The sequence below is a fragment of the Perna viridis genome, chromosome 2 (assembly GCF_037379345.1).
Source record: "Perna viridis isolate PV_CMFRI_1.1 ecotype Kerala chromosome 2, ASM3737934v1, whole genome shotgun sequence".
Classification (NCBI taxonomy): Eukaryota; Metazoa; Mollusca; class Bivalvia; order Mytilida; family Mytilidae; genus Perna; species Perna viridis.
In genome coordinates, this window is record NC_142446.1 from 53795095 (window position 1) to 53821307 (window position 26213).

Genomic DNA, 26213 nt, shown 5'->3' on the forward strand with positions numbered 1-26213 from the left:
TACCTAAATTTGTTTAGTTTGTTCACACATGCTATCCTAGAAAGGGCTTAGACGCTCGAACAATCGAGTCAAAAAAATCTTGTCTTTTTGACCAAGCGGGGTACAAATATAGGCTTATACAGAAAAATAATCCGAGAATATTCTTTGGCGACAAGAAGATTCGGTGATGGGGGGTTTACAGATTTGAATAAAAGGAAATGTAGACACTACTCGAAATGTTTATACAATTCAAAGTAACACAGCGAACGGTTGCTGCATTTATGATCACAAAACACACAACATTTTCATATATGTATTATCCTATTATCAGTGTTCATCTGGACATGGGTATATATGTGCACGGCTTACCCCATATATTTCCTTTAACTTGTTTTATTACTTGTTTTTCACAGAGGTATTTTATTATTTTGTACACATGTGTATTCGACTGACACTTCCATTGTTCAACCTTAGGTATTTTGCTGTATAGATAATTGATTTTTAATAATATGTTCTTTTGATTCCCCTTTGGTTGTTTTATATTCTTAAGTACATATAATTCAGTTTAGTATTTTAACATGATTAATAATAACTCTAAAGTCATATAATGTCCTGATACATTCCTCCCTTTCTCAAAACTAACAATTTTAATCAATAATGTCAAACCACTGTTCTATCACACGTTGTAGATTTTAGGGGGTACTCAATAGGTGCCATATAGATCTGTAATTAAATTTTAACTGCTGATCTATAACGAACCATAGACAAATTCTAAAAGGGGCACGAACTGGCCTAAGGTAGCGCTTAAGTGATTTCCAGTTAACCTAACTTTTCGAGCATATTTAAGGGGGCGCCCCGTTTATTCTTAAATCCCGAGTCAAATAATTTACAGTTTTAGGTGCGTCCTTTGCGAAATACTCCCAGACAGTCCGGTAATAAATAGTATCTAGGACGCATTAAATTAGAATCAAAACAATAGATGCATTTCTTAAAGTTTTTGTTTTGCCAGGTACCTGTTGGTAAATGAATAATTATGACAAAAGTTTAAAATGCTTATCTGCACCATTTATCAATTTGATCACAACTAGATTTAAACAGATATTATACAAAACAATCTTAATAAAGACCAATTACGTGCATTAAGTGTAACTCCTATCTTCAGGTTAAGAATGATGAGCCAAGATGGAACACAAAAGCAGGTAAGGGATTGTATCTGCACACTGGGAATACATTTACTTTTAACTAATAATTTGCGCTGTTGTTTTTTGTTTGTTTGTTTGTTTTTGTTTTTTGTGTTTTTGTTTTTTTTTTTTGTTACTTTGTTTTTTTATTTGGTTTTATTTCTTCCGGACTTGTAGAGAGATTGAGAATAAGCATGCACAGTTATAAGTCCGAAAACAATATCTTTTTAGACCACAACTTTTCCAAACGGAAGAAATTTCACGACCCATGTCGGACCAGATCATTTATATCATGGAAGTATAATATCTAGATATTATCATATACCTGTTATAAAATATTAGAAATTTAATATAAAGGCCTATAATATTATACTTCCATGATTATATATACTGCGACATCGAAACCTATACGTACACGATTTATTTTATCTAAGTAAAAAACACATAAATAATTCCTGCTCTTCTATATATGCATGCACTTATTGTTTACTGGTTATTTGTTGCAGGAGACATGTTCGAGTCCGTCAACGCACTTTGAAAATACCAACCGGCTGAAAGAAATAGTGAGAAAATAATAGAATTAAGTTTAAACCATGACCAAGAAGTGGAGGGACTATATAGTTTTAGTAATATAATATAAAGTCCCTGGAGAGTTTTATATAAAGTCTGGTATAAGACTGCAGTTTTAAATAAATGATCCTAGCATCGCAAATTATATTCTTTTGCTATTTAGGAAATACCCATTACGTAACCATAAATAAAGTCCCTTGTTTATATAAATTTCCAGACATTAAATGTTAAAAACAAACTTGTATTAAAAAAATTCTTACCTTGGTCATATTTATTATTATTATTATTATTTCGTTTCGATTTTCAATGATTTTATTTATTTATTTACTTATTTTTTGTAATAAAAAAAAAGATTACTTAATATCTTCAATACATCTTCTATATTTATGTTTGTGCTATGTTTAACAAAATACTCACACTGCGCAGTATAAATATCGAATAAAGATAGAAACAATAGTGTCGAACTATGTAAGATGTAATTAGCATAAAGCAATATTCTACGGGACGAAAGTGTTGAAGGGTACGAAATGGTTATATTTATTGTTGCCAATGGATAGCGTCAAGATGGAGGACGCGAAATTAAACTTTTAAAAACAGGAGTGGAAAATAAGAAAAAATACAAAATGGCTTCCGTTTCCATAAATAAGAAGTTAACTAAGTCAATATTCAAGGCTGAAAAAGTAGACCCAGTATGTAAAATGTGCTATCATATCTTATAGATTCCGTTTGACAAGTATTTACTTTGAGTAGTTTCAAAAATATGTATCTCATTTTCTGCATATATGTACTTCTAGTTACAGCTTCCTTTTTTCCGGTGGAGCATAAAGAGTTCCCATGACACATAATGGAGAAAATATGATCTGGGATCCATAATTTCCCTAGCAGGTCTATTATAATTAAGTTTCAAGAAAACATATCATGACATAGATGAACATGTGTGCATGTAGTATGATATCTACTGTTCATAGAGTAGAATTCACCATTTTCATGGAGGAAGCTATGATCATTTTAGAGAAAATTATCAAGACTTTGTGACATGTTTTGTCTTATAATTTGGGTATGAACTTGTTTGACAGCAGGAAAAATCAGGTGGGAGGAATTACTTGCAGATGAGAACTTCTCTGCAATCAGTATACACCATTTATTTAAAAACTTATAAATAAAAGGTAGGTATATGATGTTAATTGCATAATTCACACATGTTTTAATAAGTTTTAGTTACATGTATGATGTAACACATTCAAGTGGAACTGTGTATAGAGTCTTTAACCAATCAATAAACAAAGCTTTTTTGTCTTTTTCCTTTTTCTAGATTACAATGCCATCAATTCCTTCCACTGGTAGATTTGAATTTAAGATTCCAGATAATTTAGGTAAAGAGCAACCTTCCCTTGAGTTTGTAAGGTAAGATTTTAAAATTATAAATTCTGGAAAAAATATGAGTTTTCCTATTCCTTTGTCTTAGGGGAGAGCTATAAATGATACTGACTATCATTATATAGATAGTGTTTTGTCGAATGTTCCCAGTGTTATAAATTTGGATATTTCACACTGTGAAATAAATTAGGTAATTTCACTCTCAAACTTTCTCCTCCCAAAACGTCACAACTTTGATATCAATCTGCCAATCAGAGAATTTAATATTCCAGTTGAAAATATTGATAAATTATGAAGAAAATCATACACTCTTTCCAATTAATTATTCTATTATTGTCACATGAGACTCTTTTAAATTAGATGTTACAATAGGGATAAAACATGGATTACATTTAACAAATTTCCAAGTTTAAATGACAAATGTGCAATTTAATTCATTTGAAATGTTAAAATAGTTTGTATAGAAATTTTGTCTTCAGTTTTTTTTTGTTTTTTTTTTTAGCAATAACCCAAATGCTGACAAAAATAAGAATAGAAGAGCAAAGGAAGGCAACAAGAGAAATGAAAGGTATTTACAATCAAATAAGTTCCTCTTTCGTCTACCCCAGACTTGACTTTTTATGAGAAACTCGGTGGGGTTTTCTAGAAAAGCAGAGGACACTAACCCTACCTGTGCACCTGGTCCATGCTCCCAGTTTTTAGTGGAGTCTTAATTGCTCATTTGTTTTTATTACTTTGTATGTATAATTTTAGTTACTTCATGCTCTTTGTTGTGTATGTCTCTGTTTTCCATATCTGGTCTTTGTCCCTGGATTACATTCTTTTGATTACTGCTATAACCTTGGTTCCCTTGATTATTCTTTATGATTCATTAGTGCAGTGCTTGTATTTGTGTAGCTTTCATTTATGCAGGAAATTTTGAATTAAATAGATATAATCCTAAATATACATGTACAATAACTTAAAAAAATCATCCCCTTTATCAGAGTAACATCAAGTGTTGGGAAGACAATGAGGGGGAGGAGCCAGAGAGGTAACCATCCAAAATCTCCACGACCTCCAAAGAAAAGTTCCAGTGAAAATGATATTGTAACTTTGGATGATGTTAAAGGTATTAAGCTTGTATTATGAATTGCAATGTGCATACCTTTGATTTTTTACATTTTAGTATTTGTTAGAACATTATTTATTTTTATTTAAAGTTTTACTGATAAAAATATGTATGCAATATTATACACACACATAATTAATTTTTCACTTTTAATGCATAAGGAAAATACACACACACACACGACATAATAACTGAACTATCGTCCATAATTCATTATGTCAAAATGTTTGATTTTTATCTTAAAAGGAGACACACTTTAAAATATTTCAAACAGATATATCTCAGAGATAAATTACTTTTATTAGATTTCACAGACATAGTACTCAGGGCTAATTAAGTGGTTCTTGTCACAATTCCTTTACAACTCACATACTGTATTTTTTATTCCAATTTTAGAGGTAGCACATGGTTCATTAATAGAGGGAGAAAATGTTCCTGTAACTTTTGATGGTATATTTCAGTAAGTTTATGAAAAGACAAATTGAATTCAATGAAGTCAAAGTAAATTTTTGTGAAGAAGAGAACATTCTTTTTAAATGTGTTACTGTACATGGAGAATTTTTTGTGAGGTAATTTTTACTGTTTTTGCAAGGTCTAAGGAAAAACGAAAAGAAAAGTTTGCTAAATTTTAGTCTGCAACTGGAAGATAAATGACCACATATACTAAAAATAACATCTCAATTGGGAAAAATCACAATTTCTGGCACCCACTAATATAACTCGTTATACTGTATCAAAGTAATTTGTTTACACCTTCTAAGAACAGATTAATACAACAGCTGATTTCTAAATTTTCAGACAAGACTTAACGCTTATCAAATGTACCTATTAAAGAATTGTAACTAGTTTTAAAAGGAAAGGTTTGACAACCTTCCCAAAAAAGAGAGTTACAATAGGTCATACTTATCAATTGTTTGTTTTTTTTTTTTCAGTGCTGATGAATTCGACAATTTCCTCATGTATCTGTTGATATATTTCCACTGCTTTATTGACAAACTGGAGAGAGAAGAAAAAATAAAGAACATAGCTGGCTATATGTAAGTGAAATCATTACTTCCAAATTAAAATTTTTAAAAAAATATATAATAAAATTTTACATCAGCTTACAAATTAAAATAAAATAGGTAATAGGAAAGTCCAATATGTAGGGGTTTGAAACACAAATGGCTTGAAAATGATGTACATAACTAAGTGATTTTTTTAACTTTTAACACAGGTGTAAAGTGGGTGTTCTAGGAAGCCTCACATATTCCAGTTGATTGTTACATCACCCATGATAAATTGAGTCAAGATTTGAATACGAGTAGCACTAGCCTTCATAGGCATAGCCTTAAATCATATTATATTTTAGAAATATAACAATGCTAGTTACCTATTGTTGGTGATTCTCTAAATTGAATACTTATGTATACACACTCAGGCATCTTATTTTCATGTAATAGTAGCGAATGACTGACTAGTTTTATAAAGTTACAATTTTAACATGAGAATTGCTTATCCAAAACATTAACACCAGTGGAACATTAAACATGACCATGGAGAAGATTTAGATCCAGTAGATGGCTAATGTAAACTAACAGTGAAATTCAATACATCAGACACCATTCAAATCAAAATTAAAAACTAAAGATCTTCAAGTTTATTGATACCTACAGGTGATGAAATTGTTTGGAATCATTGACAGGCACAATTGTATCACAGAACATCCTCTCTAGAATTTGAATTGTTTAATTTCAGTAACGTCCTAATCTGACATTCCTTTGTTTACATTGTTGAATTGGCAGAGTTTGAGGTGATATATTTTACCTACTACTCATATCCGTAGTGGTGTGATTTTATCTTTTTGCATTTACCGTGAATGATGTACACATTATCCATTTGTTTTAAGAGCCAGGGTTATTTAATTATTTAAGGCATTGAAAAATATAATAATGAAACTTATTTTTTTTATTTCAGAGAGCCTAGTATCAAAGAAAGAGAAGAATTCGAAACTGCATGTGAGAAGCTAGATATTGCCCAAAAGATGCTTGGTCAGTCGCATGCTATTATGGTGTTAGGACTAGGAATGGAGCCTGAACACCATATGTCTTGTGGAAAGTATGTCTATTCACACTAAAAAATGTACAATAAAAAATAAATTGATGAAACAATTTAAAAAAAAATTAAATTCATGTTGACTTACTGATACAAAACTTTAACTATTCAGCTTAAACCACAAGTTACAGTGCCACAAGTACAGTAGTACAGAATTGCTTGACTAACGAAAAACAGTTTTATTTAGAAACAAATCCAGTATACAGTCACACATGTCTTTAAAAGTGACCTTCCAAGGGAGAGCAAAATCATGGTCATGTAATGTGGTTGTTTTTATATGCAAGTTAATTTTACATTGAATGTCTTAGATAAGGATATTGTAACCATAGTCTTTAAGACAGATTATTGCTTGTTACAAATTTTAACTATAAGTTCAATTGTTCTAGGTCCAGAGTATCTGCTACCCTTAGAGACAGACATGTTTTTGAGGTACATTATAGTTATAAAGAAGGTCACATGGTCGTCAAATTTTGCTTTGTAATAAAATTTTCTTTCAATTTTTCTTATGTGTTATCTTGGTTCACATGCAAACATAAATTTGATAAGAAGATTAAAAGTCATCATTGGAGACTATCTCACGTGTTTCTTTCACAAGTGAAACATAACAGAATTTTTCAAGCATCATAGAATTAATGGAAAGAGAGACATGAAAGATATCTATTAACGATAAATGCAAGAATGTATTTGTTCCATATGCATCAATAACTTAATGAAAATTCACATACTCATTACCAATCCCTAAAAGCTGCCTACCATTAACAAGTTGTGGAAAATTTTATAGGCTTGTGATGTTGGTGTTATAATTTTCCCTTGCAGTGCAAACCTATACATGTATTCACATTTAAACATGAATGCTAATATTTGTCCTCATTTATTCCAGGTTGTATACAAATTCTGCTTATTTGTTGTGTATATTACTTTTAAAAGAAAATTACCTCAAGATATCATTAGAAGAGAAATTGGAAGGTATGTGTATCCTAATTATTACATTATTTTGAGGATAACTAATTCTGTTGATGGTTACAATTTTTGGGTGTTTTTGGCAGTTATACTGTTGTTATCCATTTAAAAGAATAGGTATGGCTCATACTGGTAAATGCACACTCAAGAAAAATGATAATGAATTCACACAAAAAACATGTTGTCAGTAATACATTTATACAATAGTTGCTTTTCTAGAAGTCATCAAGATGATAAATTAACTGCCTAAGTGTCAGTGACACATTGCCCAAAACATTGTCAATGCCTTAAGTTTTGGGTGAGGGCATTATCATTGTTGAAGGCCATTTCTCTTCCCAAGGGCAGTCAAAACTATTGTGTTTATTTCATTGAAGAATCTGAAACTGGGCATTATCATGTGGTAATGCCTTCTTAACATTTTAAAACACATTTATAAATGTCACATGACCATGTTCTAACCAATAAAAATAGCTCATTCTTCTCTAATATCAAATTAAATTGGATATTCTGTTAAAAGGAAGTTTTACATGTATTTAATCCTTTACTGGACATTGTTACTTATAGAATGCTGAGATCTGATACTTTTAATCCTGCCATAAGAGTGAAACAGACACCAGATGGTAAGGAAAGTTTCTTAAGATTTCTGAAGCATAAGATAGTACTCTGTCTTTCAGTAAGAGTAAATCATTCCTGTGTTATCAAAGTACCTTTGCTTGTAATTTTTTGGTGTTTTTATGCTTGAAATATTGATGTAAGTAGTTGTTGATTTATTAAGGTATTGCAATATTTTGAGGTTAATGGAGGTAAATAGCTTTAAGATATATTTCGATAGCTGTTTATATATTAAAGCATCATAAAAAAAGTAGAGATAAATGTATCATTCAGAAAAAATTGCCACATTTTAATACTAATAATGTAAGTGCTGGTAAGCTTAATCTATTGATGAAAAAGAATTTGTTTTTCATAAAAAGCATTCTATTAAAATGTGTTAAAATGAAAGTTATGATGGAATGTGCTGACAAAAATAAGTTCTCTCCCCTTTAAGGAAAATTGTTTCCAACCACTAGAAGAAAGATTATATTAAACTTTTGGTGAATTTCAATACTCTAAATCATTTTAAACAGCACATGATATAAAAAGAAAAAATGTCTGATCTTTCAACACCTTACCTGTGTGTTATTCTTAAGTAGCACTCCAGCTAAGAATGATGCAAAATGTGATTCATGGGTAAAAAGCCTACATATTTTTATTTTTGATATTTTATTTAAATTGTCATAGTAAAAAGAAATTAACATTCAGTTTTTCATATAACCTGTGTTCTTAGGAGATAAAAATTATATAGAATGCAATGTAGATTTCAAAATTAAGGGACATAACTCTGTACATGATGCTCAAATACAATAGAATCTATTGCATTTTCAATGTTGATTATCTCCTAAGAGCAGATTTGAATGAATAATTACACATTTCAGAGTATTGACCCAGAATACAATTTAATCACAAAAATAAAAATATGTAGTCTTTTTTGGGATGTATCACATTTTTCAGATTTTGCATGATTCTTACAAAGACAGCTACTTATCATAAAAGAGAGAGTGTACCTAATACAGTTAAAACTGTCTTAACAGAACCTCTTTGCAATTTCAAAACTGTTTCAGTTTACAAAGGTTATGAATATTTTTTTGTCAGGTTTCATTGTAAATCAAATTATTCTTAGCAATGATGTTGTAAAAAAAATATCCTTTTGAGGACAAGTTCTTTGATTATTCAGGGTTTGATTTAGACAGATTTCACTGTACATTTTGTATTTATTTATGTTGCTTTATATCATTCCAGCTAAAGATAAAAGGTCAAGTATGCTGATAAGTAAGTCAATTAAGATATTTGTTTTGGACTTAAGGCCATCATAAAAAAATTTCTAGATTCTCATCCAACATTTTTTATTTTTAACTCTTTTTTTCAATTTAAGAGAAAAATGCTGTTGATTTGAAAGAAATTGACTTTAATTGGGAAAAATCAAAATAATTTTTTTGGGGGGAGAGTGAAAAAAATTAGGTCGGGAGGAAATGAGAATACAGAATATTTTTTATTTTGGCCTAAACTTGAAGTAACTTTTATTGTTTTTTTTTTCATATATATTGATTTTTAAAGTTAGAAGAAAATTCAAAAAGATCAAGCACTTTACAATGGTAGCCAATAAGTTAAAGGTTTAATGTACATGTACTGTACATATTGAAGGTGCTCACTGATCTCTATATATGTTCTGCTAATTTTACTCCAGAAAAGGCCATGAGAGAGTTCCAGGAAATAGCGGTTCCTATCAAAGAAAGACAAGGAATTTCCGATTTACAAGAAGTGTTCAAATTTAATGCTGCCGAGTACAGAAGGAATCATCCGTAAGCTTATTGCAAAATAAATTGATTTCTATAGCACACTTATTGTTATGTGCAGAGCCATCATTAATTTCATTCATGCATACTATTTTCATCCTGGTGTGGTTGTCGTCTTCTTGACATAATCACCATATCCATTCTCTTTATATAAGTATGTGAATTTTTGGATGAAACTGTGAGTCATATGAGAATCATTGACTTGAGATAAGTTACATAATTGATTATTTAGAATTTATAGGATTGGAACATTTTAGAAAAATAATAGTAAGTTCTCATTTTCATATTATACTAGATATAAATGCAGTTTTTCCTTTTTTTTTTTTTTTTACATTTTTAGGTCTTTGAATGAACAAAGAAGGATTTATATTTATGTCTATTTGAAGAATAAAGTAGAAAACACAAAATATTGTGTTACTCAAAACTCCTTTTCATATTTATTTAAGTGCATTTGTAGGTTTAATAAGGGAGATAATTCATATTTTAAATTTAATTTATCTATTTCCTTTCTTATAACAGAAGACGACCAGCAATCAAGTCTATTATTCAGTAAGTAGAAGTCAATTTTAAATGTTTTACCCTTGAATCATTGCCATTCATTTACTGCACAAAATGTTTGTCTCCTATTATGCACTTGATAATGTTGAATATTTGTTTTACATAGTCATAGTTTTGAAGAAAAATTAATTGGAAACAAAACAATGGTAGAAGAAGTTGAGATCTTTCTATAATTCCCTATATTACAGCCAAAGGTCACCAGCACTTGTTGCAGTATTACCATCTGCCAGTGAAAATGCTGAGTGGTTGTTCAGACGAACAAGACCACTTTCTCCTAAGTGAGTAATATAATATTAGGCTATGCCTATAATGGACAGAGCTCATTCTTTGTTTTTGATGCACTGCCATGTTGCTATGGGTGAAGTTTCAAGACCTTCATCACTTTTGAATTGTTTTGGTTGCCAATATTTTCGCCTACTGGTGTATTATTTAGTAATACCTGGAAAATACAAATACATTTATGAATACTTGTAAAACTCAGGTTCTTAAGTACAAGTATGGTTCCATATAAAAACCAAACATATATATGTAAGGGTGGGTGGTACATGATGGTTTCCCAAATTGTAGTTAAATTTGCTTGTTTGAAATATTCACATAAAAGATTAAAGTAATGGCTAACATCAATCAGATATACCACTAGTTAATCTTTTATTACTGCAATTTACTTTGTAGTGCAATATTTGTAAATATCTATGAGTTATCTCCCTTTGAAACATTGTTCTTTAGGGCTCTCTGTGTAAAAATGTCATAAAAGAGCAGAAAGTTGTACATCTGAAGAGGGAAGCAAGTGAAACTATGAAAAAAATCCTCAATAATTAATGTGTTTTCACAAAGAATTATTGATCTGACACAAATTATCTCCCCTACTCATAGTGAATCTCAGAAGAAAGTGCCAAAATCAGAAAATTCAATTTTATTAAAAGAAATGTTAAAAATAAATACAGAAATACACAATAATAGGGAATCAATTCCTATCACGTGCCACTCAATGTTGAATTTCATATAGAATGGTAATTAATGAAATTTGTGCAGATCTAGAATTTTCAGGTTTTAATTTTTAATTGTGGTAGTGTATTAATACATATTTTATGTTTCTTTAAAGCTCATTAAGTAAGGTTGGAAAGGATGAGGAAGACGATGAAGAAGACAATCCTCTGGAACAGAATTTTGACAAGAAAACCTTCAAGTAGGATTTATACTTGTAAATCTTAACACAGATTTTAATGATATAAAAAAAAAAATGGACAGTCATGTTTCTTTTTTTCAGGGTGATATATATTATCATCAACTTCAAGTATTTATTTAAATTTTTGTCAAAGCATTGACTATAATTAAATGGTTGTAAATTGTTGCTCAGAAATATCATATGATAGGTAGTTATTGAAATTGTTGCTTACAAATATCATATGATGGGTAGTTATTGTGGGGTGCTAATTTTGGTGTATTTTAGTCGTCCATCCAAAAACCATTTTTAAAACTAAAAAAAAAACAACACGTGTTAAAAAAATTTAACAAATGCTGCATATTCTGTTAAAGCTGTTGACTATAGTTTTAATCATTGAAAATAAAAACTCAATTTTTTTCCCATCTTAAGTGATAAGTCCACCAGAAGTAAAAGTGTTATGTTCTCAATAAGAGTAAATATAAAGTATGGTAGGTCCAGGACCAAGGTAGAGTCCTGCATCAGAATTTTAGGGTTTCAGACCTCATGCCAGCGCTAATTTGAACCTATGCATTACAGTACATTGTACATAAAATATTTTCTCTAAATAGAATTGGTATCATAGGAGACCCAAAGAATTTATACAGTCCTGCATTAATGCCCAACAGTGGTGAAAATGAAGATGAAGAGAATGAAGAAGATGGCTCAAAAAGGTAAATGTAAATGTACATTCAAATAAATTGAGAGAAGAAATAAAAAAAGGTAACTAGAATTCTTATTGTTGGAATAATACAAACATAAAAATCTACTAAACTAAGTGTTTTTGAAGTCACAGAACAATGAAAAAGGTACCAAAGTATCTTACAGCAAATAATTTAATTAACATCAGGGCACAGAGGTTGTCTTTCCTTGGTTGAATGACAATCATCTTCAGAACTTCTTTATGTAGTTAACTGAACCATTGACAAAGAGATTCGAATTTTGTATCAGACTTAGATTGAAATGAAATGGTAGAAAGTTTAGATCTCCTTGTTAATTGACCAGTTGACAAACATTCATTAAATCAAGGAAAGACAAACTCTAATCCCTGAAGTTAACTATGGTCTCACTAACCACTTCTAACATTTCCATTACTTCACATGTTAAAAAAGTAATTTTCAAAGTTTCACTGTGAATTCCCAGGACAAATGACATCTTAAAGTTGCATACTGTTGCGAAGCTTGGAAAATAAGGTTTCCAAAATCACTATGCTAATGGTACGATGATTGTAGAAATTCTTCACAAAATTTACTTGAATAAATAGTACTGAAAATCCACATTTTTACCTGTTCTGCTAACTGACAGCATGGAGGCAAATTACTCACAGATGTAAACAATATTCATACACTTTTGTAGTTAATTACATATATGATTTTAAAGTACACATTCTCAGCTTTATTTTGACTACTTTTAATCTTAATACACACAAATAATGCACTTACAATGCATATGTCTAGGTTCAGTGTGTTTTTGGTACTACATATGGGGGTGGCCATTTGACCTAGAAGTGGTTAGTGAGACCTATATTACTTGTTGTAATTTATATCATCCATGTCAAGCTATTTTAGTAATATACCACATTGTATTTCACAGATCACAAGAAGGAGTGAAAGAAGAGGAGCCTACACCTCCACCAGGTCAGTATAACTGGGAATAGACAGATTCTCAGGTCGGAGTTCTTTAGATTTTTTTCCCCACTCAAGATTTAAATTATCAACATGTGAACTTGGGTGGTCATGTTATCAAAAATCTGAACTTATCATTAAAAGTGGAAAATGTTTTAAATCAAGGTAATATCTCATTATAAATTAATAAATGAATTATAAAATGGAGGGTATTGAAAAAAGACATTTGGATATTTGAATTTTTACTGAGAATGGGAGAACTTAAATTTTTTGTTATTTAATTCAATAATTTATATTATACAGTATGTTTGTATCTGTGATGAATGCTCTTACCCAGGTATTTTTCTATTGGATCTGGTTACAAATAAAAACAGACACAAAAACAACAAAACACAAATCAGAAAAACTGAGCAACTACACAAAAAAAGAAGCTCTCTCTGCTACCTTCAACTAGTTAAGCGTAAGGATTGCTTATCTCCCTTTACAGCCATCAAACTATTATTTTTCTTCATGCACATCTAAACTTTGTAATTGGGATAAAGTGAAATAGAATAATTTAATATTGTATAAGCTTACTCTTAGGTTGCAATATTACTTTTATTAAATTCTTAAGGTATTTTCCAAAAATGGAATTCAACTAAAAACATGATATGAAAAGGTTCTAGGACTACTTACACTTTAAATATGTTTATCATTTTAAGTAATATGAAACAAAAAATACTGTTTTCTGTCAACCGTAATATTTCTGTTGTGCATCATATTGTTTAAAGAATATGTAACACTGTCCTTTGTTTATTTTATGAGAAAAATGTGTTTAATTTTGATTCATGTAAAATGCATTTATGTGCAATGACCTCCTTTTTATTTAAACTCATTAGATAACGTTCCACATTTATATCATCAAATGTAAGTAAACAATCTTGGGTATATCCACTGGTCACACTCAAATCATTGAGGTCAGACTTGTTATTACAAAATTGATTGTTCACATAGAATTCTACTATCATGAGGGAAATATTACCCAAAATTAATGAAGTCCTATATTTTTCACTGTAACCATGGAAAAATCTTTTGTTTGTGCTGCAGTGAAACATTTCTTCTTCCTTGAATAAATATGTAAGGTTTTGTTACAATGTGTATATAAATATATAAAGAATCAAGAAAAAAAAACCTTCTATGTCAATAGTCCAGTTAACTACCTAAAGGAGTTCATCAGGACTGTGGTGATTGTCATTCAAGGTGGTAGATCTAATGTAAGGGACATAACTCTTAAATCAGTGATATGCTTGTATCATATTAAATTTCACCAAAGCCTTTTAAGCTTTCATTTGAAACAGAATGAAATCAGTCCAAGTTATTTTGATGCTTACATGAGATTGATGTTAAATACTGAATACAAACGTTCCAATGATTTGTAAGAGTTGTGTCCCTTACCCTACCTAGATCTACCTCCTTAAAAAATGAAAGACAAACTCTATTCCCTGAAGTTAACTACATTACTCGCTATAATAGAAAGAAATGTTTTATGTTAGTAATGACATTTGTTTTCAGAGAACCAATAGATGAACAGTAAGGTTAAAGGTTACATGTTTGCTTGTTTGATACACTTTCCTCCACTCGTCTTGAAACCTTGAGAGTGACCTTTATTTTACCCCAAATTGGTACACTGTGGAATAGCATACACATAAACTGAATGGGGATGATAAACAGTTTACAAATGTAGAGCTCAACCATCTTAGGGTCTAAAGGATGAGCCTCTCTAATTTCATTTTCCACTAGGTTTGGGCATCATTATGGGAAAATGAGATTATATTTTTTGCACATCTCCATGGTTATCCAAAATGACATAAAGGTCTACCAAGTAAATTATAGAAGGTGTGGGAATGTTATTTTAAGCAGCAAGTTGTTTAAGTCCATCATATTATTTAAAAAACGAGAGGCTCCCCTGGAGCCTGAATCGCTCACCTGGTTAAGTTTTTGCCTTTCAAGGGCAATAACTCTAACAAGAAGTTGTCCGACAATTTTGACTCCATGAAGGCCTAGGTAGGACTCATTATGAGGATCATTTCATCAATCAAAAGTTTCATGCTATCTATTATAGTTTTCAAGATATTGACTGAAAACTGCAAAAAACATAATTTTTTGCCTTTCAAGGGCAATAACTCTTATATGGAGTTGTCTGACAACTTAGATCTCAAAAAACGTTTGTAGGCCTTATAATAAGAATCATTTCAGCATTGAAAGTTCAATTCTATCTATCATAGTTTTAAAGAAATAGGCTGAAAACTGTTAAAAATAGTCATTTTTCACCTGTCAAGGGCAATAACCCTTATATGTAGTCGTCTGACAACTTTGATCCCTGAAGACTTTTGTAGGCCTTATAATAAGGATATTTCAGCAATTGAAAGATATTGGCCAAACCTAATGATTTTGGAGATACATGCAAAAAACTACTGTACATCCCCTATGTTCTATTTTTAGTAACGACACCCATGTTTTTTAACTGATCAAAAAATATAAGATCATTTTGTTGAGGATACCCTAAAAAACAAAAATACCAACTTCCATTGAATTCTGTATATTAGTTTTTAAGAAGATGATTTTTGGAAGTAGTAACATAAAAAAAAACAGCAAAAAATGTCCAAAAAGGGCAATAACTCCAACATTGGTCAACAGATTTTCACCAAAATTTGACCACTGATAGATCTCATCGTGCTGAATACTTTTAATTGGTCAGAATTTGGCTGAACCTAACGGTTTTGGAGATATATGCAAAAATCTGCTGTCTGACTCCTATGTTCTATTTTTAGTAACAGCAGCCATGTTTTTTAACCAATCAAAAATCCAAACAGTCATTTTGTTAAGGATACCCTAAAAAACAAAATTATCAACTTATCAACTTTCATTGAATTCTGTACTGTAGTTTTTGAGAAGAAGATTTTTGAAAGTAATAACATCAAAAACAGCAAAAAAACGTTCAAAAAGGGAAATGACTCCAACATGGGTCAACAGATTTTCACCAAAATTTGAGCACAGATAGATCTCATCATGCTGAATACTTTAACCATTGTCAGAATTTGGCTGAACCTAACAGTTTTGAAGATATATGCAAAAATCTGCTCTCTGATCCCTATGTTCTATTTTTAGTAACAGCAGCCATGTTTTTTAATCGATCAAAAATTCAAATAGTCATTTTTTGCAGGATATTCTAACGAACAGTCATTTTAAGTTTCATGCAAATCTATTCAGTAGTTTCAGAGGAGAAGATGTTTGAAGTCATTGTTAACCATGATGACGACGGATGCCAAATGATGGCAATAGCTCACATGGGCTATGGCCAAGTGAGCTAAAAATGTGTCGAAAACAGAAATGGTCGGGTTGCTGTAAAGTCTGAATAGATGTGCCACACCCCTAAAGTTCAATTAGCTAGTAATATAAAAGTTGTGGACAATGTTAATGACAGACTGAAACATGTATACCCATAGGGGCTTTAAAAAAGTAACTACATTGTACATTACTAAGGCAATGAATAAAGTTTGCCTAGTTTATAAGTACTTATGCATTTATAAATGAATATGATCCTGTATTGTGCTTACTGTTTCCCTTAATTTGGCTGACAAATGAAAAATCTAACACCTCTGTGAATGAAAGACTGAGAAATATTTGACAGCTTGTAGGTTCTCTACCAAGGCTCTGCTGAATTAGAGGAAATTGAAATCATACCAAGGATGTTCAGGTTATCTTAGACTGGCTTTCATATTCTGATAGTGCTTCGATATTTTCTCACTTCCGAAATTCATTTGTGAAAAGAAACCAATTCAGAAAGCCCTGCTTGTTGCTATTCCTATGTATTTAAAAAACATCATTAAAGATTTGACTGTTACATTACAATAGTCACATAATATATCTCACCCATGTTGGCTAGATAAGGAAATCTCATATGGCTTACAATAGGTATATCCTTATCTCAAATGTGAGAAAAATGCATGATATAGGAGGAGTTCTGGTCATTTGTAAACTGTTTATTGAGCAAAGGGGTTTGTGTTGGAATTGACACCACAACTTTTACCCAATATTACATCATCTGAGACCATAACCCATCCTTGACGCCTGATATCCCTTTTTTAACTTGCATTGTTATGCTTGCCAGGCAAGGTAGTGGCCAGAAAACAAACCTTAAGTAGAATTTCTACAAGACCATCAACTTGTAAGTGATACTAAGTATGAAAACTAAAAGGACTAAAATTAACCAAACTGACTGCTTTAATGATAATTCAACTGACAAATCTACTTTGAGGATTATAGAGTTACATGTTTATTTAGTATCATTTTTTTTGTTTTTTGGTAATCTTCTTTCTATGGAGTCCCTGTAAAACCCCGTTTTCTACTTGATGAACTTGATCAGTTAAACAGTACCAAATTGAATGATATGCATGTACTGAGCCACAAGTAGAACTTTTGCTAGTCATTCTGAAACCTTTGCTCTTTGATTTTTCCATTTCCTTGATTGTTAAAACATTGAGGTTTTAGCACATGCTAGAAAATGCCCATACCACTGAATTCCTAGCTATTGTAGAATTCTTGTCAAATGTGTTCAAAATAAAAAATCATTTGTTAATATCAAGAACATTTACATTATTCTATCTGTAGTTCATTATATCATGCTTTAGAAATTAATGTTTAACATTTATTAAACTTTTTAATAGAAAGAAATACATGTTATGAAATACTCACATATAAAATATTAAAATCATGAACAATTTGAAACCAAGCCTTTTTAAGGTTGCTTCCATAACTGCATTAATAAATTAAATGATAGTGGAAACATGATACATTTATGATTGTAGTATATTGGAATTTTAAATGCTTTTGTTTTAGGATTTAATATGTTAGTTTTCATGCGTTTTCAAAGACTTTCCTCCCATGTATTGAAATATTTTTTTTATAAATCATATCTTGTAGATTAACTAACAAAATTCATTTATAAAAAAAAAGGTTAAATTCTCTTGTTCAAGATAAGAAATCCAAATTAAACTAAATTAAATACATGTTAATTTAAAAAAAAAATTGAATGATAAGATATCAGAAAAATTTAGACATTTGTCTTATCCCTACATTTTCATTTAATGACTTATCCTTTCATTTATAATTACAGATCAGAGAGTTAGCAGACAACAGACAGCCGTATCTACCACTACTGCTGATGCTGAGGAATTCTAGTACTACCATAGTCAATCATACAAATTAATTTCCTGACTTATCTCCCCTTGAACAAATACTGCTGATTCAGGTTGAAAGTTTATTTTGTCTAAAATTTACAAAGGACATTTTAATTTAAGTCTTTCCAGTAATTGATCCTTTACAGTTTTTTTTTTAAAATATTTTTTATGATAACATTACACCTTTGACTCGATTTAATGTTAGCTACTGCTGTGATAAACATTGCTGTACAATAGCAATGCTTTAAAATGGTTAATTTTATTTTTACTGTCTCTTACAAATATTGGTAGATACAATATCAGGGTTTATATAAATCATATTTTTGTGATTGAATTTATTGTTGCACCATGACACATACATTTGTACTAAATTACTGACAAGAAATGAATGACTTAGCCATAATTGTCCGTTTTCAAATCTTGTTTCACTTGCAGAGTTTGAAATACTAAAAAGTTTTAGTTAAATACATTGCTGAAATGTATTTAAGATATTTTGTTAGCTTCTGCAACACATTGAATCTATTTTAAGTGGCCTCAAAGAACATTATTGATTTTGCCCAAATTAATAGAAAAACTCATTTCTCATAATATTTGAAAAAAATATGCTTATACTGTAAGAGTCCACCAGAATGATAGAAGATATATATATATGAATTCCGAATGTATTTTTGATTTTGAGGTTTGACATTTATTTAAGAAATTATTGAATCTCTATACATCGTCACACTTAGCATTCAAGATTTTTTTGCATGTTATTTATATTTCATATTAAGAATTTTTTTTCTCTCTGATTTCTGTCTCCTCAAGTCGAGTTTCTGTGATGTTTTTCTTATATCCTTTGTCCTTTTTAATTTTATAATTCCATTATTTTGTATTATAATGGAAGGAATATGAAATGTGTATTTGTTTTTGGTTAATAGTTAAATATGTTTTACTCATACTTGTTAAAAATAAATTTCATTATGATGACATCTTAACTTGTTTTGTGTTTTGAGCACAGGTACACAGGGTCATGGCTTGCTTATCCTCCATTTTTACAATTTTTTTCCCCCAGAAACAAAAACATTTTCAGCTTATTAAATCATTTACCTCCCACTTTCATAACACCATTATAATTTCTCATAGATTTTTGCAGTTTTATTATCAAGTTGTTTTTCCCAATTTATTATATTTATTTTTATTATTAGGGGGGGCATATGTCATGACCCTATGTACCTGTGGTTTTGAGTACTTCCTTGGAGTCTTTTTTTTATATAAAGATGAAGTCATATCACCATGAAACATGAACATGAAGATTTTAAGTACTAGTATTGACTACAGCTTAAAACATAAGAACACCAGTTGAATGCAATTATGAACACTATCCTGGCTAAGTAGGAACTGGAAGTACAGACAACCCTTTACTACAATAATGCTTCCCAGGGCACAGTTCAGTATTACCTTAAACAGTTGGAACAAGTATGGACACACCATTTAATAAAGATTCACTCTGAATTTGGATTGTACACATTCTAACCAGAAGCCAAGTGGCCCCTAATTTAACAACTTTACAATATCAATCCCAACATTTTCCTAAGGTGGTAGTACATTCCCTTTTACTATTATTATTGTCTAGGCTGCACTCCTTTAGCCCTTAATTCCTGAAGTGGTTAAGTCACAACCCTTGAAATTAATCTCAGCCTTCCATTTGTGGTACGGCAACAGGTGATTTACTTTACTTAGGTTATTGTCCTGACACCAGATAAATGATTGTTTCTGGCCTGTTCAAGTCACAATCCTCAAAATCAATTGCACCTTACTTTGGTGGTACAAAAGATCTTTACACTTTTACTCAAGTTACTGTCTTTTCACCAAAATATGACAGCAGCATACCATTATACAACTGTGAAAAGTTCAAACGCAATTAGTCTGATGCCTGCTGTAAACCTACAGATCTCACTCCATTAACGCTCAAGTCAATGCAAGAAAACAAGACATTAACAAAAACTAAGAAGCCATATAAAAAGACTGGACTAGATGACCAATGGTAAGATTATAACAAAGGAGTCATCCTCTAAAATGAAGGAGCCTTAGGCTGAACAACTAGTGGAATGGAATATTAGGGTACAAATTAAAACGCACATTTCAAAAATGAGTTTTTATTTTTCTCATTAATGTCACATTATTCTTGAAGGTTAATGAAATAGATGTTGGTCTCATGGTGAGAGATCTGTTGTGATATAAAGTGCAAGGTTCCTCCAAAATTTATAATACCTAACTTGCACACTGAACAAATTCTATTGAAGTTAAATAAAAATAGGAAAAACAACTATGTGGACCTATACAACTAAAAAAAGGCTTGTAATGAAATATAGCTTTCCCGGAATAGCAAATAAATAACTATTTACTTGTGCTAAACTGTCACAAACCATGATAACAGAGAAAATGAAAATAACTAGAAGACATATTAATCAAAGAATTAATTTGAAGCCTTTGCATTCAACAAATTAAAAATCTATCTAACCTTGAATTACTGAATAAACACCATAATACAGAAGTAAAGACTTGCTTAGTAAAATACCGTATGGCGGGTGTAAAATTTTTAGACAAAAAAGTGTGCGAAATATTTTGCCAGTTCTAATTTAGGGGCATGTTTAATTGTTCAAGAAGTAAATAACACTTAGCTTTAATTTTCAATGATTTTAAAACAGACCACTACAATACACCAAAATTACCCGCTATACAGTACCTCTCAATATTACAGTAGGTAAATTGTAACAGAGGGGAAGAGTACATTTACACCAGTACAGAAAACAGTGTTTCTAACAAGGCAAAACCTACTGATACATTTTACTGGCTTTAATTTGATCACATTTATCCTAAATGTTACTCTGTTTAACAGCTGAACACAAACATTCACCCATACACTGACGATTGAAAATCACCTGGAATATTACATAACCCCATTGGACCCATCTATCAAACTATCCTGTAATTCTTGAACAAAATTTCACAGGAAGGACATGCTGAGAACAAATGAACAACAGTCAGAATATTAGACAAGACGACTAAACAATCAATGAGAAAAAAAATGTTTTATAACCTTGTGCAATACTTAAAAAAAATAATGAAGATCCTCAATCTAAAAGAATACCAACAGACTGCCTGATAGAATGGAATTATTGATATAACCAAAAATGGAACTACATAAAATACAAGGTGAGAAAGTCTTTTAAAAGGGATTGCTCCTTGCACCCATAAAACAATAGGACAGATTACATCTAAAATCTCAGACCAACTTGGTACCATTACACTCTAAAATATTGGTCTGACAAGTCTAAGGTGGATTGAAACCTTATTTTAATACCTCGCTCACTAACAATGGTTCATAATAATTGAAAAATTTTATTTACAAAAAAATGTAAATTGTTCAAGTACATATTTGTCTCGCTTACTGAAAGCTGAATCAAGACTTTGAATGATTTCATTCATGAAAATATAAATTTGAAAAAAACTTTTAATTCAGTATTTCCTATTTCATTCAATGTATATGTATGTAAATATTGACTCAAGATAGCTGAGTACGTCCTACAACCTGCAGACTAATATCTTTAAGTGTAATAGTGTAATGATCTTAAATATTAATAAATACTTAGTAAAACATTTTCATACGTTAGATGATAAATGGCCTTCATACCACAGCCAAACCCTACATTGCATATTGTGTTGACTATTTGATTTTCTCACCAGGAGGCGCTTCTCTCAACACAAACCCTGACTTTAAAAAATATTTTTCCACTCATTCTTCCCACTCATAACCATCCATTGTAAATAAATTTCTTTGAACATGTACACTATTCTTTTAAATATAATTACTATCTGAGAAATATACAATTATTATACAACTGGAAACAATATCATAGTTATTTACAAAAGAAAAAAAGTGGAAGTATAAAGAGACAGTACAAAATAAGATTATAACACTGATCTAACTTATATGAAAGACTCTTTACTCACTCTCAATTCAAACAACATTTTCAGTAAAACAATGTCAGGTAATGTAGAGCCAATTATACCTTTCAATTCACACATCACGCCAAATATTCTACAATAGTGGCATAATCAATCTACTTGATCTTGTAAAATTAGAGAAAAAAAATTAATTCAAGAGGTCACGAAAAGGTCATTTAAGCTCATAAAAAGAAAATGCCTCACTTGAAATTTTTAAAATTCAAAATGGGGTGGGGGTGGGTCATTATGTCTTCACTCTTTCGAAGGAACTGAACAGAGATGAGATGTAGAGACTGAAATTTTCATAAAATAAACATTAAAGACTTTCTTCAATGGTTTCTACTTGCATTATCTTCTGCAAAGATTAGCACAATTTAACAGAAAAGAATTAAAATCACAATAGTTTTCAAACAGCATTGAAACTCCTCTATCTTGTGGACTTAATTAACAAATATGGTTGTCATGTATCTATTCACTCTATTCCCCAAAGGCAGGGTATGACATCAAAGGTTGTCCTATTACCCAGGACAAGTGAAACTACTATTCAGACAAGTTAAACTATACTTGCCCGGAAGACAACCAAATCATATTTTTTCAACAAGTATATACTAAAGGAAACCTAGATTTCAATTAGGGCAAGATTCATAATGTGTTATGTCATACCCTGAAAGGGTGAGATAAAAATTAATAAAATGAAACTAGTACAAGGAAGTAAATTACAAGTGCAACAATGATCAGGCCTAAATTACTGTTTTTGTAACAAAGTGATTGGTTGAGCAGATGACTAAGAAGCACCAAATGTTTCAGCCATCTACTCTATAAAAATAAAATCTGAAACAGCACCTAAGTCATGAACGCTACCACTTACTGTCTAATATATATGGACCATTCTAATACTTCGAAAGAGATGAAAACTTCACGAAATGCCACAAGATTTTAATTCTGCTGTAAACTATAACCCAATGATTTTTACAATGCTTAATTAAGCACAATGAGGATTGCTGTGATTAGTTACCTCAAGTGTTTGAAACTTCTAACATACCTTCTTATACAATATCAAATGATTTGATACCAAAAAAAAGTAGAAATTTACCATACATATACATGTGCTTGGTGTAAAAACAGATTAATTTACAATTTAACTTTTTAGATAGTGGTAGCACTTTATAGTGAAAATTAAAAAAAAAAAATAAATGAAAAACTTCAGTGATTTAATATACTAAGTAAGTAAAGGGACATCTTAACCTCAGAGCAAATTCACAGCCATGTAGTATTGATTACAAAGTAGTTCTGAGTATTATGCTTACATTACACCAGAAAATCACTTCAATTATGTGCTATTCTAGTAAATAAGAAAATAATTATAATGAACTGTCTTGAACTTGCACAATATAGCCCTTAGAAATGAGAAGCTTACAGGTGACTCACATTTAATAATAATAAAAAAAATCTGGTGAAAGCTGGGTCAATGAAAAATATTTGCAAATTCCTATAAAAAAATGTTCCTCTAAGAATCCATACCTATACACTCATCACATCCTTAAAGATGTCAGACACAAAATTTATCTTACATATCTATAATCATATATAGAAGTTTTTGTACATAATTAACCTTGAAAATCATTATCTCCAAGGGCAACATGTAAGTTATCTTACAATTTGTACAAGTATAAAAATGTGATAACATAGAATAATGTTAATGATATATGCTTGAACTCTTGGATCACAGTTAAATGTAGCACGGTATGGTAATCAAACTGCTCAAAACAACACTTAAATAATACTTGTAATGGTAAATAAATTAACAAATTATACCTTAAGTTACTTTAACTTTATTCAATAGTACTTTAATAATATTGCCTCAAGACTTAATATTCCGTCACGATTTCTCCCTTTATAATGCTTGTATTCTAAAATGTTGTTCTAAGCAGCAAAAATTTACTCATTCTTCAACACTCACTCTCTGGCAACACCTGCATACTCTAAAATTACTCCTATTCATCAAAGTTTCAATTCATTAGCAATTTTGGAAGCAATGTTCTTAAATCCTATTGAAGTTCCTGAAATTCTTTTAAAGCGTACACCATTTAGTGAAAGTCTAGGTAATTTGCACACTTCCATTTCCCATTGCACTAAACTGTCTGTATTAGGGTCCCCATGGACACATAATAATAAATATTTTTCTCTTTGTTCATAATCACAGTTATTGGCATCTAGAACTTTTCTGATTTCCTTCATCATGTCATTAGGGTCCATTGAACTAGTGGTCTTCATACTCCAAGTAAACCTCAAGGACCGGGGTTTCAGCAAATCTGATTCTCGATTCTCATTTACAGACCTGCGGAACAATTTGCTGAAAATTAGATATAATGGGGAAGTCTTAGTAGTTGCTGACCCTCAGTGAGAATAAGAAGACATTCTTGTAAAGGTATGCCAAACCAGTTTCTCGAGCAATATTTTGTGAAGCATATTTTCAGTTGGATTGCCATGGCATCATAAGAAAAAGCAAGGTCCATGAATATGATGACGTGCAAACTTATATATAAATATAAAACGATATTGTATGTCTGATATTGGAATTAAGGAGATAATGGGAAAATGTGCATCATTAATTGAGTAAATATCAGTTTGGCATACTTGAATAACATGCAAAATGAAATAATTTGTGCATTCACATTTCTCGCTTTTTGTTCTAGGTTCTCAGGGAAGTTACATGCATTCTTAATTACAATCTTTGTACTATATTAGCAGTTAAACATGCCAATAGTATATCATAGGTTACATATACACTTGTCGAATTCAATGCTGAGGATACATGTAGCATGCAGTGCAGAATACAAGAATTATCAATATAAGACAGTCCTTAAGTGAACAAAACTTGATTTGAAAATAAGTAAGAAAAAAAAAAAAAAAAAATTGAAGCGTATCTAAAATCATTAAAAATACTTTTAAAACCACTAGCAAATACTACAAGAGGCAATACCAGAAACACAAACCAAACTAGATCTGAAGTTATCAAAATTACTTTAACAGACAGGTAAGAGCTGGACAGAGTGAGCAGTGCATTAAGGTTGTTTTTATTTTTAACATATTTGTGAAGTGTGCAATATTGATAACAAGGGGTAGTCTTTTGCCTTGTGAATAAAAGTGCAAAAATATGCTTCAGAAATATGAGCCGAGAAGTAGAAATTGAAGGAAGGTTTGAATTTCAAGGAGTGAGGGCAGCCAGCAAAATGGGAAATGTTAGTATGTGATTTGTTGTAACATTTTGTTTGTAATTGTGAAGAACGGCCAGCAGCGAGGTTGATTAATATGTCAGTGGACACATCTGCACATTTAGAAAGATTTCATCTGAAGTAGCCATGATAAAATCACATAAAGACGGATGTGTTTGTGGCAATTAACAGCTGTGCAAATGATCCATTTGGAATCTAATACTACATGTATTCATATATTAATTAAATAAATCACACAAAAAGAAATGGCAAGTATGCCCCTGGATAGTTAGTGCTATGGAAAATCTTCTGGCTTGATATTTCTTGGCAAGTGCGCAAGGAAAGCTATAAAGGAAAATGTGGACGACATTAAAAATCCAATTATCTACATGTTCAATGGCATTGTAAAACAAACACAACCAGAAAAGAGCAAGCTACATGTATCACCATTTGTGACTAAATCACCGCATATATCTTCCAAATATATCTTGTACAAATATATCAAATATTATCTGTAAAATCCAATGTGGTTTAACTTCATTTGTCAAATTTGTAGTTTATTAACAAGAGGGACTCAAATCTTTTTTGAAGAGGGAATAGTGAATTATACATTTTACATCTATCTGCAAAACTTTAGCAAAACTGCACAGCAGTCAGACAAAATAACTGAATACAATACAACAACTTTCCTGGCTAAACTCAGACATTGTTAATATCCTTTTTTTTTTTCAAACTCAGTTAGT

General features: G+C 30.7%; 2 protein-coding genes across 13 annotated transcripts in view; one reads left to right on the forward strand and one right to left on the reverse strand.

The window, feature by feature from the left end:
• The first annotated feature begins 1058 nt into the window (after positions 1–1058).
• On the forward strand, positions 1059–19234 carry LOC148626031 (protein phosphatase 1 regulatory subunit 36-like). 5 transcript variants are annotated; one of them, XM_088569628.1, is made up of 20 exons: positions 1059–1178; positions 1667–1723; positions 3043–3134; positions 3610–3675; positions 4094–4218; positions 4615–4678; positions 5151–5255; positions 6175–6315; positions 6699–6741; positions 7193–7278; positions 7837–7892; positions 9109–9138; positions 9554–9668; positions 10182–10211; positions 10409–10498; positions 11323–11406; positions 11994–12095; positions 13015–13058; positions 14598–14615; positions 18202–19234. In XM_088569628.1, the coding sequence occupies exons 1-19, from the start codon at positions 1149–1151 to the stop codon at positions 14606–14608; spliced, it is 1371 nt and encodes a 456-aa protein (XP_088425754.1). In that variant the 5' UTR covers positions 1059–1148; the 3' UTR covers positions 14609–14615; positions 18202–19234. The 5 variants fall into 5 exon arrangements, with proteins under 5 accessions (XP_088425754.1, XP_088425750.1, XP_088425752.1 ...); XM_088569624.1 differs by lacking the exon at positions 14598–14615 and adding an exon at positions 17197–17253; XM_088569627.1 differs by lacking the exons at positions 1059–1178; positions 14598–14615 and adding exons at positions 2525–2615; positions 17197–17253 and having other exon boundaries at positions 1674–1723.
• A 1153-nt stretch (positions 19235–20387) lies between these two features.
• The window catches only part of LOC148626032 (MAP/microtubule affinity-regulating kinase 3-like), a 37367-nt gene continuing 31541 nt past the window's right edge, over positions 20388–26213 (reverse strand). For 5 of the 8 annotated variants that reach the window (XM_088569621.1, XM_088569619.1, XM_088569618.1 and 2 more), the window contains one exon: positions 20388–24608. In XM_088569621.1, the coding sequence (XP_088425747.1) occupies positions 24257–24608 (352 nt within the window). In that variant the 3' untranslated portion in view covers positions 20388–24256. The remainder of the gene's footprint in view (positions 24609–26213) is intronic. The other 3 variants (XM_088569623.1, XM_088569620.1, XM_088569617.1) reach the window with 1 other exon arrangement.

Coding starts and splice junctions, on each gene's coding strand:
- LOC148626031 (XM_088569624.1), top strand. CDS start 1,149: ATGATGAGCCAAGATGGAACACAAAAGCAG. Junction 9,139..9,553: donor AAGGTCAAGTATGCTGATAA/GTAAGTCAATTA, acceptor ATTTTACTCCAG/AAAAGGCCATGAGAGAGTTC. Junction 13,059..17,196: donor GGAGCCTACACCTCCACCAG/GTCAGTATAACT, acceptor TATGCTTGCCAG/GCAAGGTAGTGGCCAGAAAA.